Source organism: Protomyctophum parallelum (genome assembly GCF_964188405.1).
Source record: "Protomyctophum parallelum genome assembly, chromosome: 17".
Lineage (NCBI taxonomy): Eukaryota > Metazoa > Chordata > Actinopteri > Myctophiformes > Myctophidae > Protomyctophum > Protomyctophum parallelum.
The window spans coordinates 13,438,667-13,453,782 of record NC_139719.1 but is presented as its reverse complement, the minus strand read 5'-3'; the positions used below and the strand labels follow the sequence as shown (position 1 = coordinate 13,453,782).

The 15,116-nt window shown below is 39.2% G+C and overlaps 1 protein-coding gene across 6 annotated transcripts in view; it reads left to right on the top strand.

The window, feature by feature from the left end:
* LOC310874293 (calcium-activated potassium channel subunit alpha-1a-like) overlaps window positions 1-15,116 on the top strand; it is a 130,673-nt gene that overhangs the window by 73,633 nt on the left and 41,924 nt on the right. For 5 of the 6 annotated variants that reach the window (XM_083787040.1, XM_083787039.1, XM_083787037.1 and 2 more), the window contains exons 6-9: window positions 3,838-3,913; window positions 4,765-4,840; window positions 7,027-7,197; window positions 10,142-10,233. In XM_083787040.1, coding sequence (XP_083643166.1) covers window positions 3,838-3,913; window positions 4,765-4,840; window positions 7,027-7,197; window positions 10,142-10,233 — 415 coding nt within the window. Of the gene's footprint in view, window positions 1-3,837; window positions 3,914-4,764; window positions 4,841-7,026; window positions 7,198-10,141; window positions 10,234-10,326; window positions 10,419-15,116 lie in introns of all 6 variants that reach the window. The other variant, XM_083787038.1, reaches the window with a different exon arrangement.

Here is a 15,116-nt window from a genome sequence, read left to right as displayed (position 1 = left end):
AATACAGTTTGACAGAGACACACATACAGACTATTTTCCAAATAGTGCACTCTGTACACGTTATGTACATGTACAGAGTGTCAGTGTACATGTACATAACGGATGCATTTTGCCCACCTGTAAAAATGTCTATGAAGCCCATATGTCTTTATCACTATTCACTATGAACATAATGTAGCCTACTTATACCGAGCTGCTAATGTGATTAGCACTCTCAGAATTACAGTCTAGGTCCAGGATAATTATTGTGTCATGGAAGTAAAAGAAACAATGCAAAAACCAGTTTTTATATTGATACCTTTGCTTATAGTTGAGTAGGAACTATTTTAATTCTGTACTGTAGCAATGAAAGTGAACGTGTGGTGCTTCAGATATGGAGTGTCGATGGTAGTCAGAGAACAGAAATATCGTCATTTTGCTTGTTCACCCGTGTCACTCTTTTCTTTGTTAATGTGCAAGCCTCTCTGTTCTTTGTGGACTTCAATAAATGGCTTAATTCTCACACCTGGCTTTAGCTTCAGTGAGCCTTTTAGTTAAGAGCGCAAACACTTGTTTGATTTTAGCAGAACGCGCTTCAGATTTTGACATTACCCATTGACATTACCCATAGCTCTTTGAGCTCGATATGTAAACATAAAAAGAGAAACTAGCATCAGAGATTAAACTTCTGTGAGAGGAACTGAATGCATTTGATTAGAAATTAGAAATTAATTTGATTCACATTGCAATTTTTTTTAATGAAACGTTAACAAATCCTTTCTCACCTTTATTTATACTCGGAATACAGTTGAGGGCAAGCCCTAATTTTCAACGTAGCCGAGGTTACAATACATGAAATACAGTCACAAAACAATACATCAAACAACATTATAAATCAGGGTAAATTACAAAGGAACTTTATACAGAGCAACCTTAAGTAAAATAAATCAATTGACACTAGAAGGTCGGTCTGAGAGGTCATTTTGACCGTTTTTTAAATATTTTAAAGTTGATTATCTTTGCCCAGGAAGGTTTCAGAAGGTTCCCCTTCCATGACCATCATCAACCATCACCATTCTATCATCTCAGAAATTTTTGACATCTGAAACATTTTCTAAATATGAATTTAAGCACATGCTAGTTTTGCCCTTTTTTCTTCAGACCTTCTAGTGTTAAAGCAGGAGCAATCACAGTGAAAAATATTCTGGAGCGTTCCTTTGAACTGACCGAAGGATGGCAGGGAGCTCAGTTTTAAGGAGTTTTGGAGTTCATTCCATGAAGTTGAGCCATTGACAGAAAAAGCTGTCTTGCCCATGTCAACATAATTTGCAGGCTGAGAGATTTCACTCAGCTGTTCTAGTGTTGCTGCGATGAGGAGACATTTACACACCATGCATTCAGCTTAAAGAGCAACGACAATCGCACTTATTGCATAAACTGTGATTAATTTAGGATTACCGATTATTCACTAAATCCAATAGAGCCAAAATACAAGGACTGACAAATCTTTTCATCTTTCTGCACGCGGCCAGCTTTGCCAGACAGTGACCGTGTGTGACTTTTCTCCCTGGTATGAATGTAAGACGACTTTGTGTTCTTATCTAATGATGTTTTGATTGTCGAGAGCAACGGAGAGGATGCGATGAGGATGAGATTTGGGTTACGTTGCCATGCCAGCTGAGCTGACGGACACACTCTCTGTCTGTCTGGCCTCTTCCTTCCGTGGATGAATGCTAAAGGAGCTTACCACTGTAATATCCTGATGGGAAAAGAGTTTGCCTTAAGCTTGCTGTCCGCGACTGATCGCAGTGAGGATGCCTGTGAGGGGCTGCGGCGAATCAGACCATGACGTTCCTGTTGAATGAGCATCCTTCGATTCTTACACACCCCCACCCCACCCTGCTAGGTGCCAATATCACGAGATTACCCGAATGTTTTATTTAGGAGATTTATTTCTTTTTCTTTTCTCGTGCAGTATATTTAAGGTGCACACTGCTGAATGAGTGGATGTAAGGAAAAGGAACACTTCAAGCCGTTGAATCTTGGAACGCCTCAAAAGTTTGGACGATTTCAGTCGGGGACGTGACTTGACTGACTCTTCTGGGGTGGCCTAAATTGTTTGCCAGCTATTCAAAAAATGTTTCCCAACAAAATGTTAGTGTTCACGGGGCCCGACGGGGGCACGCACTCTGAGACGCAAAACACGAGAAGGCGCAAGAAGTCAACCGGGGACCTATTCCAAAAGGGGTACAGGGTCAGGATTGGCCATGGACACCGCACTGAGGGAGAAGAAGAGCCGGACAGCATGTGCCATACATTTTGCTCATGCTTACAGCTAATCTCCTACTGGGGTAAGACCAGGAGGCTGTGGGGCTGTGGGATGTCTTTCACTCCCAAAAGCCTGAGTTATATGTGGTGGAGTGCAGGTGTCGCACACACAACAACGTACACGTATAAAGCCGGCATATGGTAGCGTTGTCCACTTGGAGAAAATGCTACTATTGTGTTTACTATTTCCCGTATTGTGATTTCCTCTGGCTTTGATTTGACATGAATTCACGTCTTGATAGCCAAACATTTCCGTGGCCATGTTTATGATACATGTAGTATGTCAATTTGGATTTTACATGCTGGCTGAGTGTTTCCCATGGGATTAGGACTATCATATGGATGGGTTCTTTATTTTTATACTGAGTAGGATGTTTTGATCCTGTGGTTTTCACAGTTAGGTGGAGTGTCCTCTGTGTAGTAGGTAAACAATTGCTGATTATCAGGGTGTTTTGGACAGAGTAAAGACATGGATTTAAGTGGAATTTTGCATGCCAAGCTACAGTTAACTTAGTGATGTCAAAATGTATCTTTCGTCATCACTTCACCGATGAGTGCATTTCAAATTACATTTGTCTTGCGTTTAACCACTTGAGCCCCAATCTGAGAATCCCATCGTCAAATATTCGGGAAAACAGCGACCCCTGTTCGTGCGTCAACGATCTGTCTTGAGAGACTACTTGAGCCCTAGCATCACCTGGGAGTGAACACTCAGCTAAACTAGCACATTATACAAGCCCACTGTTGTATTAATGCTTGTAGATCGGCTATTTTCAGAGAAGAGATTGTGTGGAAACAATAGAGCAAGTACGGTGTAGGCCAACCCCGGTCTACAAGTGGTCAATGTGGCTTGGACTTGAACAAGTTTCTGGTATTGACTGCCGTGTCCAGGACGCGGCCATAACATTTGAATACCACTTGTTTTGTTGTCTAAATACCCTCAAATTTTGAATTTGGTGTCATGTGTTTTTACTCATTCAACTGGGCATGTCTCCTCTCCCTCCACCTGACTCTCTAATCTAAAGCTTAATTTATACACTGTGGCACTACAGAGTTTAAATTGGGCCTAATCCAGGTTTTCATTGCTGTCATATGTCCTCTCCTTCAGTCCACAGTAATGAAAAAATGTATTGCAGGTAGATGATATAGATGTCAGTCTCCTGAGATTAAAGCATACAGTACGACTGTTCTGTTGAAGAATAGAAGTCAGGCAGAGCTCTCAGATACTAGTAGTTTTTTTTGTTTTCTGTAACAGTTTTAACTTTTTTTTGTCTTTGTTGATTTCAACAATTTATGCAAGGACGTGTTACTCTATTGTTAGATTTATTTAAAAAAAGATACATATACATACATTATTTATATACAAATCCAGTGAAGATGATAAAGATGGATGAACATTACAACAAACAAGGTATTGTTTTTGGTGTGCAGACCAGAAGTGAATTAGTTTTGAAGATGTTTTGAATACTTGTTCACCTTGTTGGATAATAATTCTTCATGGTGTATGTTTTTTTTTTCTTCTTCTCGCAGGCTTGAGGTTTTTAAGGGCATTACGGTTGATACAGTTCTCAGAAATTTTACAGTTTTTGAATATACTAAAAACAAGGTAAGTGTATTTTTTACTTCTTTTATTTTACAGTATCTGCCATGCTTTCACATTTAATAGCCCATTTGGGGCTTTGTTCATTTCAGTAATGTCTATTGATATGTTTTACATTATACAGTGCTACACAGGCATACTGTATTTTGCTCGATTCAGTATTTAGATATTTGATGTTTAATTTATCAGACACGCCCCCTTCTATTAAAAACAGACATAATAATTATATCTGTCCGGGGTGTTCACAAAAGCCTGAGTAGACGATTAAAGAAAAAGTGAAAACCCCTTAAGTGCAGTACTTGAGTAGAATGTACTTATCTTCCACCACCGGGTGTTGGTGAGAGACAGGGATCTACAGATCTATGCCTCTGCTGCTTGGGGCATATTTGTGTCCAGCTGTCCAGGAAAAGCTTATACTGTATAGATCAACAAAATAATGTTTTAGAATAATCTCCTCACTCATTCACTCAAAAGCATATAAATCATGAATGGAACGAGGCCATGATGATGATGATAAACAGAATGAATATTCCTGTTTTATTATTTAATGGAACAGCAGGTGTAGCTTTATGAATAAAAAACTAAAGCTAATTTCATTTAAAAGCTTAGAGCTCGGCATACATCATTTCCACATGCTAACTACTTAACCCCTATTTTAGAATATATTCTATTATTATATTCATTTTTTATAATTCTTTTTCACAATAGCCTAAAGCCCATGTGAAATATTTTGACAATGGTGACATGTTATACTCACTGTAGCAGACTAGCATCTTTTAACTAAGCTTCCCGTTTGTTTGTTGTACGGATGGCACAAATCATGTCAATCTTTATCCTCTGTCTCTCTTTTCTGATAGCAACTCGATAAAACTGGTGAACTTATGTTCAATCTTCATAAGCACATGGCTTACAGCAGCTGGCTTCATCCATTTGGTAAGTCATTCACATTAAAACGGTAAATGGTGCATTTATATAAAAGCACTTTACATAGATTGTGCATTACATTCACCAATTCACAGTTTCACACACAACCATTTTCATACACCGATGGCATAGGAAACCATGCAAGGCACCAACCTGCACATCAGGAGCAATTAGGCCCGGGGTTCAGAGTCTTGCTCAAGTACACTTCAACACTAACTCTGGGGGAGCCCGGGTTAGAACTGGGACCCCTCAGCCACTGCCGTGGCTGTGAGCCTGGGAAATATGGACAAAAAAAAGACAACACTTCGGTAGAGTGGCTGGATGGTAACCGCAAGGCAGGGCCTGGGCATAGGTATTTCTGAACTCGGCCCAGGCGAAAAATAGTGGGTGCGTGTCTTTGTATTGTGTTTTATCAACTGGCTGTGCCGCTGTGAGCACTGAGCAGCGGAGACTGTCAAGTGTCAAGACACTGTGGGCACGTTCGGGAAATACCGCACCGGAGCGCACTCGCCTATTAGTTTGCATTGCACAGTGCGCTCAGTGCGCTCAGTGTGTACTGGGAAAGTATTTATCTGTGAGTGAAGCCAGTGCAAGACTCAACAAACAACGTGCTGCTGCTCAAAAGGAGGCTGCCTTCACTGTGTTGTCCATCGTATGGAACCAAAACATGATTCCTACACAGATAAGGTAACACCGTAACAGGACTAACAGCAGCTGAAATAACTAGTGTTTATACCACACAGTGCAACACATTGGTTCCTTATTGGTTTTAATTAATTTCTTCATAATCAAATCAAAGCCTCTTGGTTGGTTGGTGTATTGTCCAGTTGTATGTATTCTTTGGTTGGTGTGTTGTCCAGTTGTAGGCCTATTGGTTGGTGTGTTGTGCAGTTGTATTGGTTGGTGTTTTGTCCAGTAAATAGTTCATTTAAGTGCAGTTCTGACACCTGATATTTTTAGGAAATTGAAGGCAAAAATGAATATGCATTATTATTATATGCATTCATATTGAATTATTAATTAATTATATAATAAAGAATTCCCAGGCAGATATTCCCAGGCCAAGGTAATAATTAATTCCTGCATACGCCACTGCCGCAAGGTTGCCTATTCGAACCCTTTAAATATCGAACATTGCAGATCTACACATTGAGAGCTTGTAGATCTGCTATTTTAACTATTTTTCGAATGTAGACGTTTTTGCCTAGCATATAATGACATGCCCAAAATAGGAATTGATTTGACTTTACCTCAACATATCAATTATCGATCATTTTTGCCAGCTGCTTGAGAAGCGGCTGGACAACATGTTGATCTACCTCTGCCTCTAGGCTGCCTCTAAACCAATGGGAGACTTACCCATAAACCCCATAGTCTGAACGGCATAAATCCCATACTTACATACGCCGCAACGTGAAGCCGTATTGGCTGCATACACTGAACGCCGCAACGTGAAGCCGTGTTGGCTATAGCCCAAATTTTTTGATTCTCGTAGAGGTTTTTTTCGATTCTGACGAATCTCTCTACGAGAGTCTAAACGTTAACCCCGCCCCTAACGTCGAGAAAGCAACCTTGGTGCCTTTAAATCACTCTTACCTTGTACAAATGCAAAATCTAAGCTGCTTTTAATTTTGCCCCACTTGTTTGTGACGTCTACGGAACCATATTAAACCCCGTAAATGCTTATTTTTCAATAAAAATGTTATTTTAATCAACTCTGTCTCGGGATCTGGCGGCCATCTTGCTTTTCTCTCCATTGTAAATGCGCAAGAGAACCTTGGCCGCTAGGGGCGCGGGCAATATTCTGTTGCGCCGTTTACCGCATTTACAATGGAGGATTCAGAGTGGATTAAAATATATTTCTTATTGAAAAATAAGCATTGCTTTCTCGTCGTTAGGGGCGGGGTTAACGTTTAGACTCTCGTAGAGAGATTCGTCAGAATCGAAAAAAACCTCTACGAGAATCAAAAATTTTGGGCTATGTTGGCTACATACTCTGTACACCGCAACGTCAAGCCGTGAGCTGAGGCCGAGGATGCGGCACACAAACTGATTATAGAGGTTCATAAACAAGAGCTTACTGCAGCTGGCAATTATGAGTCATTCTTGTTTCTAATGGATTCAATGGATTACGGTAGTTTGTAGGGGTTGTGTCCATCCATGTGTGCCGTATCAATCCTGACCTCTTGTTCCAGGTGGAGAACTCAGGGGATCCATGGGAGAACTTCCAGAATTCCCAGTCTCTTTCCTACTGGGAATGTGTCTACTTACTCATGGTTACCATGTCCACCGTCGGCTACGGAGACGTTTACGCAAAAACCACCCTGGGACGTCTTTTCATGGTCTTCTTCATCCTCGGTGGATTGGTAAAATAAAACAAACAATCTTATTTTATTACTGCGTGAATGCTCACTCACATCAACCATATGAACACTACTAGCCTCCCTACTGCATAAAGTAAACGTTCTGTGAAAATGGCAGATCTACAAGCTCATAACGCATTAGGTGATGCATTGTGATGTTCGCGACTATAGGACTATTTCCTGTCGAAGATGTTTGGTGTCGAGGAGGAAAAAAAGCCCTACAAACTTAGCCACATGGTGCACTCACAGATGCAAAGATTACAGTCTACCATTCATTGTCAATGTAAGCCAGCGACATGAAGATGCATCCGACATTCATCTTTGCATATTTTGCAGTAACTACGTTTTTGGACACACCGACTTATTTGTGTATCCCTTTGTGATTTTGGTGGATCAACAATTACCTCAACTTCTTCAAGAACATATTTACCATTAGTGTAATACCACTTATTTGCCAAAAATGTCATTTGGCTGACCAGTTGAAAAGTTGAAACACTTTTAAACCCACTATCGGCCATTTTCCAGTAATTATTTCCAGTAGTTTATACTGCACTTTGGCTTTGTAGGGAATAGACCGTGACCTCTAGGACACAAAATCTCGACACCGAAAATAGATCATACGCTGCGAGTTGTAGATTGGCCATTTTCCCTTAATGTTCGCCCCAGAGTAGAGATAATCATCATGGAACCTTTAACTTGTATAGAAGAAGCACTTCAGCTCCTGTATTGCACACTGACTGTACTGTATGTTGAATGTTAGTGAATTGTGAAGGGATACAGTTAGAGTGGGCACCTAAACATTGTGGGCACGTCAATGTTTAATTGGCCATTCTTTTCTTCCAAAAATGTAAGGACATTTAGAATAAATGTATGCTTTGTTTAAGAACATGCACAGTACATCAATGTCAGATCAACATTTACCCTTCAACCTCTGGTTTATGCCCCAAAATGACTGCCTATATCCACTGGGTTTGTAACAATTTTTAGAGCATTTGCAATTTGTAGCATGTAATTTAGAAAAAAGCAATGCTGGTTCCCATGCAGAGTTCTCTGGTGCCCACAGTTCAGGTTATCTTGTGCAGTATTGTGCAGCATGTAGCACTTTGTTACTGTTAGTATGTTAGTTATTTCTGTATTTATTTCCACTTAAAGTGTTGCCGAAGGATGTTCAATATTCAATGTGGTTATTAATGGTATAAGTACTGTGGTTTCAGGTGGCTTTCCTATCCACTTTCCAACAAACACAATGAATGGGTGATGATTTGTAGAAGCATCTTGAAGTAGCGTCGCTCCACAGTCTCTCACACAATATGCTGTATATATTTATGGCACAGCGAGGCATATGCACAGGCATATGCACAGAAGCCACAGTGTATTAAACATGTTGATGAAACCATTGCACCAAAACCATTCTGCCTTTGACAGAAGTGTTTCACCAGTGGTGGAAAAAGTACTACATTTTTTTATTAAGTAAATGTATCAATACTGCAGTGCAGAAATACTCTGTTACAAGTAAAAAGTCCAGAATTGATAGACCACAGTAGTTTGACAGGAAAGGGGGAGAGAGATGGGGAGAAGACACGCAGCAAAGGTTGTCAGGATCGGGACTCGAACCCACGACACGCTGTCAGGCCTAGGTGCCTGGACCGCTCGGCCAGCCTGGGCCAGATCAGCTATTTTCAAATGGCTGAAATGTATCTAGGCCTGAAGTGCTTAATGTTTCTCTTGTAATAATAATCAAAATGTACTTGTTTTCACCCAGGTGGAAAAAGGTAGTATTTTTAGGGACATTGAAGGCCGGGGTGATGTTATCCTATCTCCTCGGCTTACCATTGGACAGGATCACAGAGTATTATCTCGGAGAGGCTTTAAACCTAATTTCACAGAGATGTGTGTTGTTCAGTCACAAACGATACAAGAGAATTTAATTCACAAAATGATAAAAATAGAATCTGACACAATCTGTCACATTTTATCCACCATCAGTGGTGGATAAAGTTTTGTTTTACAAAAGTACAAAGGTATTGGTATCAAAAAATGTTCAAGTGTATACAAATCTTTTGAAAATAGCAGATCTACAAGCTCACAATGCGTTGCATCACGATGCATTGTGAGCATGTAGATCGGCAATTATTATTTTTTGTACTTGTACAGTAAGTACAAATGTATTGCCTTCAAAATATAGTTTTGGCATTAAAAATACTTACAATACCACCAGTAAAGTAATCTTTTGGAAAAGAGCTAATATTTTTGCGCTGATCTACAAGCTCAGATGTAAGCTTGGAGATCGTCTATTTTCAATTAAGTATAAAATGGGGCTTATTTGGTTAATGTATGTTTTATAATAATAGTCCAAATATACGCTGTCAAATAATTGTAGTGGAGTAAAAAGTACAATATTTGCATCTGAGATGTAGTGGAGCTATAGTGGGAATTGGAAATACTGGAAATACTGTAAAGACAAAGTAACTCAAAATGTTACTCAAGTACAGATTAAATTTACTTTCCAGCACTGCTACTCAATCATCAACCCAGGCATGTGTTTGTTGGACGAACATGGTGCATAAGGCTGTTTCTTCATTTTCTATCACAGATTGACATGCCAATTGGTGATCTGTCTAACATTTTCTGCCTTTTCTATTTTCCATTTTCATTTTGTACTCTGTAAACAGTAGTTGGATAAATTCCTTATTATTCATTTCCCATTCTTTTATTCCTCATTACTTGTAATCTGGACATAATCTTCCGACCTACATTCATATGGATTTCTTAACTGACTAATTCACATGATTTGATTAATTTTCTTTTCTTTTCTTTATCCCTTTTTTCTGTTAACAAACACTTCTCCTGTTTTGTTTTTGCAAAAAAAAGGAAAAATTGTGGAGCTGCTCTTTCTTCTTTCCTATCTTTTTTTAGTCTCTTCTTCTGTCTCCTATCTTCTCCTTAGGCCATGTTTGCAAGCTACGTCCCTGAAATCATAGAGTTAATAGGAAACCGCAAGAAATATGGTGGTTCCTATAGTGCGGTTAGTGGGAGAAAGTAAGTATTCTGGGAGGTTCTGCTGCCTCCGCCCGCAGTAGAACCTTCTTTGCATGCATTTCTTTTCTTTTTTGTCTTGTTCCATGCATGTAGGCCATGTTTGCTCGCTACGTGCCAGAAATTGCCGCTCTCATCCTTAATCGGAAGAAATATGGAGGGAGTTATAACTCGACCAGAGGCAGAAAGTAAGTCAATTGAAAATGGTGTGGTTTTGTGTGACTTAAGAGACAATTTAAGAGGCAATGATTGTACCCTGATGTCACAGAAATATTAATATGGAAACTGTGTGGTCTGAGAATGAACCACTTTAAACCTGGCATCCCTGTTTTGGGCCCATGCCATTATAGTCGAAAAATGAATTCAAGCTCACAACACGAGCTACAAAAAAAAAAGTTCAAATCTTTCAAAAAATAGCGAAAAAAGCTCATCTAAAAGCTCACCACATGTTGCCTCGTGCCGCGCTGCGAGCTTGTAGATCGGCTATTTCCGCTATTCATCATTATGACAAGTACACAAGTGCTTAAAGACCTCAAATATTTAAAGTGAATAAGTCACACTGTGACTGAAGAACTGGGCCATGCATTTTGTAAGAAATGCATAATTGTGTATGCTATTGCTTCATGTCACGTGCTATGTATGCTGTCATGGCTGCTTGTGGTAAATGTAATGTTTGCTGTAATTAGTCTTAGAAGTGCTTATTCATTTGCCATGCTCAGAGATGATGTGTGCAGGGTTTTCTCAGTCTTACTCTTAACCACTGTGGAATCAGCTGTGATGGCATCTAATAATGATTGGAACCAACATACGCATGTTTCTTCATTCATGATTTTCCACGTAAAATGTCTTATGTATACTGCTATGCACCACGCAGTAAAGAAGTAAGATAATGATGGTGGTCATTGGAGACTGAACACGTGTGGAGTGGATTCTCACTCCCGTCCTATTCCACTTAATCCACTCCCACAGAAAAAATCCCATTCCGTCCCAATCCCGGGCTAGAGTAAAAAAATAAATCCCGCTTGCACTAAAAAAAGACTCCCATCCTGCTCCCGTGTTTTTTACTAATACGTTAGTCATTAGGAAAGGCAGTGTTCCTTTCTTTTTAGATTTCTGTTTTCATGCAGTTTTAATTCAAAATATATGGCACTAGGAACAGTTCATCTGTGGTAAGTAAAATAATGAGGCTACAGTAATTGATGTGATTCCCGCTCCCGTTGACTTTTCATTGCCGTCCCGTCCCACTACAATTTATTTTATCCTGTCCTGTTGGAATCCCACGGGACCCGCAGGAATCCAGATGAAATGTCATCCTCTAGTGGTCATCATCATCATAACTCAACAGAAACCATCTGACTGGAAACTGATGGGTGCTGCTATCATAGTTCATTTGACAATCTGGAGAAAACACTGCACAGATCAGTTAAACATTGCATTGCCTGGCAGGCTGCTTACAATGTCGTGTTTGTATTTTGTGTTTGTAAATCACACATTACATCTTTACAATCCACACAATATCCCATACTTTATGTCATTTCATTTCCACTCATACATTGAAGAGACTAATGATCGTGTGACAAGTTAGCATGCTAATGTTTAACGGGGTAAATCCCCTTTAATGTATAGAGAGGCAGGTGTCATGTCAGTCAATAATCTGACTATGCAGACGATTCAATACTCCCCTTGTGTGTCATATTGGTTTAGGTGGGTGAGCCATGTGCGTCAGATGGGTGGGCCATGTGCATTTTCAATAGTATAGATAAAGTTCCTATTTATCAGTATCACAATACCAACAAATTCTTCAAGGTTTTAAAGGAAAAATGCAATGACTTTCTTTTTAAATATATATATATTATTAACGTATTTTCATTAAAATCTCAGTGTTCGTTTGGGGGCCACTTGCAATATCCTCACGGCCCACCAGTGGTCCCTGGCCCACAGGTTGGAAATCACTGATTTAATCATAGACGCCAAAGAGCTGTAGAACAATGAATACCACAATTAATCATAATGAAATTAAGCAAATACAGCTGGGAGTGCTGGGTGTGGCTTGACCTTCTCTCCCCAATGGTAAATCATGTATTCAGGGCAGGCTACTTAGTCAAAATCTACAAACCAATCTAATCTACAAGCTTGGACATTTTCACTATTCTTGTGTGATACCGTTGTACAGTGTATGCAATTGGATGTGGTTAATTAGACTAATTGATTTAGTTATATTCTAGTTCCATTTCTGTAAAATAAAAACACTTCTAAATTATTCAATGAATCCAACTATGTAAAATAATCATTGTGATGAGAATACAGGTAGTGAACAGTGAACACATCCGCTCTGTATTTTTGCATGCCTTCGCTTGCTTCTCGCTGGTTCTGTATTGCTTTCTTGCTTTTTTATTCCTTACTGGAATAAACACAAACCTCTGCTAGTCTGTTCTCCCAGAGTTGCTGCTGTACATTCTTGGCCTTTGTCTTCAGTCCGACCTACACCTTGCATTTTAACCTTGAGATAAGCACACAGCTATTACTTGAAACTTCATGTAAATCTGTCATTGTATCCAATGCATGATTTACGCAGACGTTCAAGCTATGCAGCTGTTTCTCAAGAAAGACGGATCAGATTCTGCCACAGACACATGGATAGCTCAGCCTTCCGAATCGATTTTACACTTGCTTTTTTGCTCGTACCTGTACAGTATATAGTCGTTTCGTCTGTTGTGTAGTCAGGTTTGTTTGGTCACAGTCTCTCTTAACCTCATGCTTAGAAACAGAAATGTTTGACTACTGATATTTATACAAGATGTCCTTTGTGGTGTTAATCATTGTGTGATCATTGCTAAAACAATACATTTTTAGAGAATTTAACCACGATCACCACAAAGGCTAAAACCAAATTAAGATTTAGGGCGGAAGTCAATACACTTTCTCACACACACTCACCTGTCACATTTAGCTCTGTATGTTTTTTCAAGAACATACAACAATCCCATTATGTATGTTGTCTAAGGTAAATTATTGATGTTATATCCTACAGTATGGCTATATTGACTATAGTGATACCTCTTGTTTTCTCTCTCTGTTTTTCTATAATTGCTTCTGGCTTTTTCCTGGATGTGCTGTCATTATTATCACCAATGTATTTAGGGCTGTCACGATTACAAAATTAAGTCAACGATTAATTGTCACACAAATTAATGCAATTAACGATTTAATTGTGTTTTTTGCATTGAACATTGGAACGTTACAATTTGTATTTCTGTTTGCCTTTAAGGCTTCGTAATCACAAATTGCACAGGGCAAATATGACAAATATAACTAGCTTGAAATAATGGTAAAGAGGACAAAATAAGCTTTATTAAAATATAGAAGCTCGCACATTCACGCTATAGCCTACTGTAGATTCAACTATGGCCCTAGTAAATTCTAGTTGTCTTTGCAAAGGCTTTAAAGAGAAATGTTAAGGTAACGATCCAATTGGAGAAGAGACCTATTGATATGGGGATGGAATGTTCCACACCTGAACACCGGTTTCCTCCACAATGGATGGATGTTCAGGTCTTCTTTGTCCTATGTCATGATACCTGGGGCCTAAATCAGTGGTTTTCAACCTTTTTCATATCAAGATCTATTGTTTATTCTGCATTTGACCCACCAACCACCATTTGATGAGATGTAGCCTCTCAGACCCAAAACCATGCTGTATTGCACAATTCCATGCTGTATTGATGTTGGTAGGGGAGACAAAAGGCAAACGATCAAAATAACATTTATTTATTTTACATTCTCAAATTGGGTACACTTCTTGTAAATTAAGTAATGCAGATGTTTAACAATAGTTAAAGATCTAATAAGGGTTGGTTACAAATTCAAAGTCATTTAGCTGCGGACCACCTAGGTCTAAATGAAGACTACACTATTCACATTTTTCCTAGGCTGTGTGTGTTCCACTTCCTGTCGATTTCATTGGATATCATTGGTCATCTGACCAGTTTCATTGGATCAAATCGACAGGAAGTGGAACACACACAGCCTAGGAATCGGGTGAATAAATAAGCTGCTGCCCTAGGAAAGGACGTAATTATCCGTAATGAACAAATGATACAAAAATGAATACATACAGTACGTACAGTATGGTGTTTCATCACCGTTATGCAGTGTGGAGGAACTACTGTAACTTCTGATGCAGTATAGATAGACCCAGTGGACATTTTCATAATCTATTTACGTAAACGCTTATCTTTTATAATCTGACATGGAAATCCATAGTGTCCTCTTTCATAAATTAACGCCCTACCTGAACACAATACAGCGTCACAAAAAGTAGCACATCCGAGAAGCTAGAAACGCGTCGATTTTATTTATTTAAAAAAAAATCCTGAAAAGTTTCAGTGTTGGAGATCAAGAGGTTTCCACCCTGACAGAGACGAGGTGTATTTTTTTAATACCTGCTTCAGGTCGGGCTGAATGAAATACATAATAATAATAATAATAATATGGTCCTCATGCACTCTTGGGTATTCTCAGGTGAAATGTGCCCTCTGTATTTACCCATCCTAACTATTTGGAGTAGAGGGTGCCATTAACACAGCACTCAGGGAGCAATTAGGAGTTAAGTGCGTTGCTCAGGGACATATACATGCAGTAGACGGGGGACCTTCTGATTCCCAGAGAACCTCTACCCCTCATATGTATTTACTTTTGTAAATACTATATGTATGCTAACCAGAACAGGCAAATATAACAAATAAAATAAAAGTTAAATATTTACATTATTTTAATACCATAATGTTTTGGTTCCAGCGACGCACTGTGAGCATGTTGATTGGCTAATTTCGATATTTGTCATCCGAACAAGTATGTAAGGTTACGAAAATGTCCCCCGTCTTACA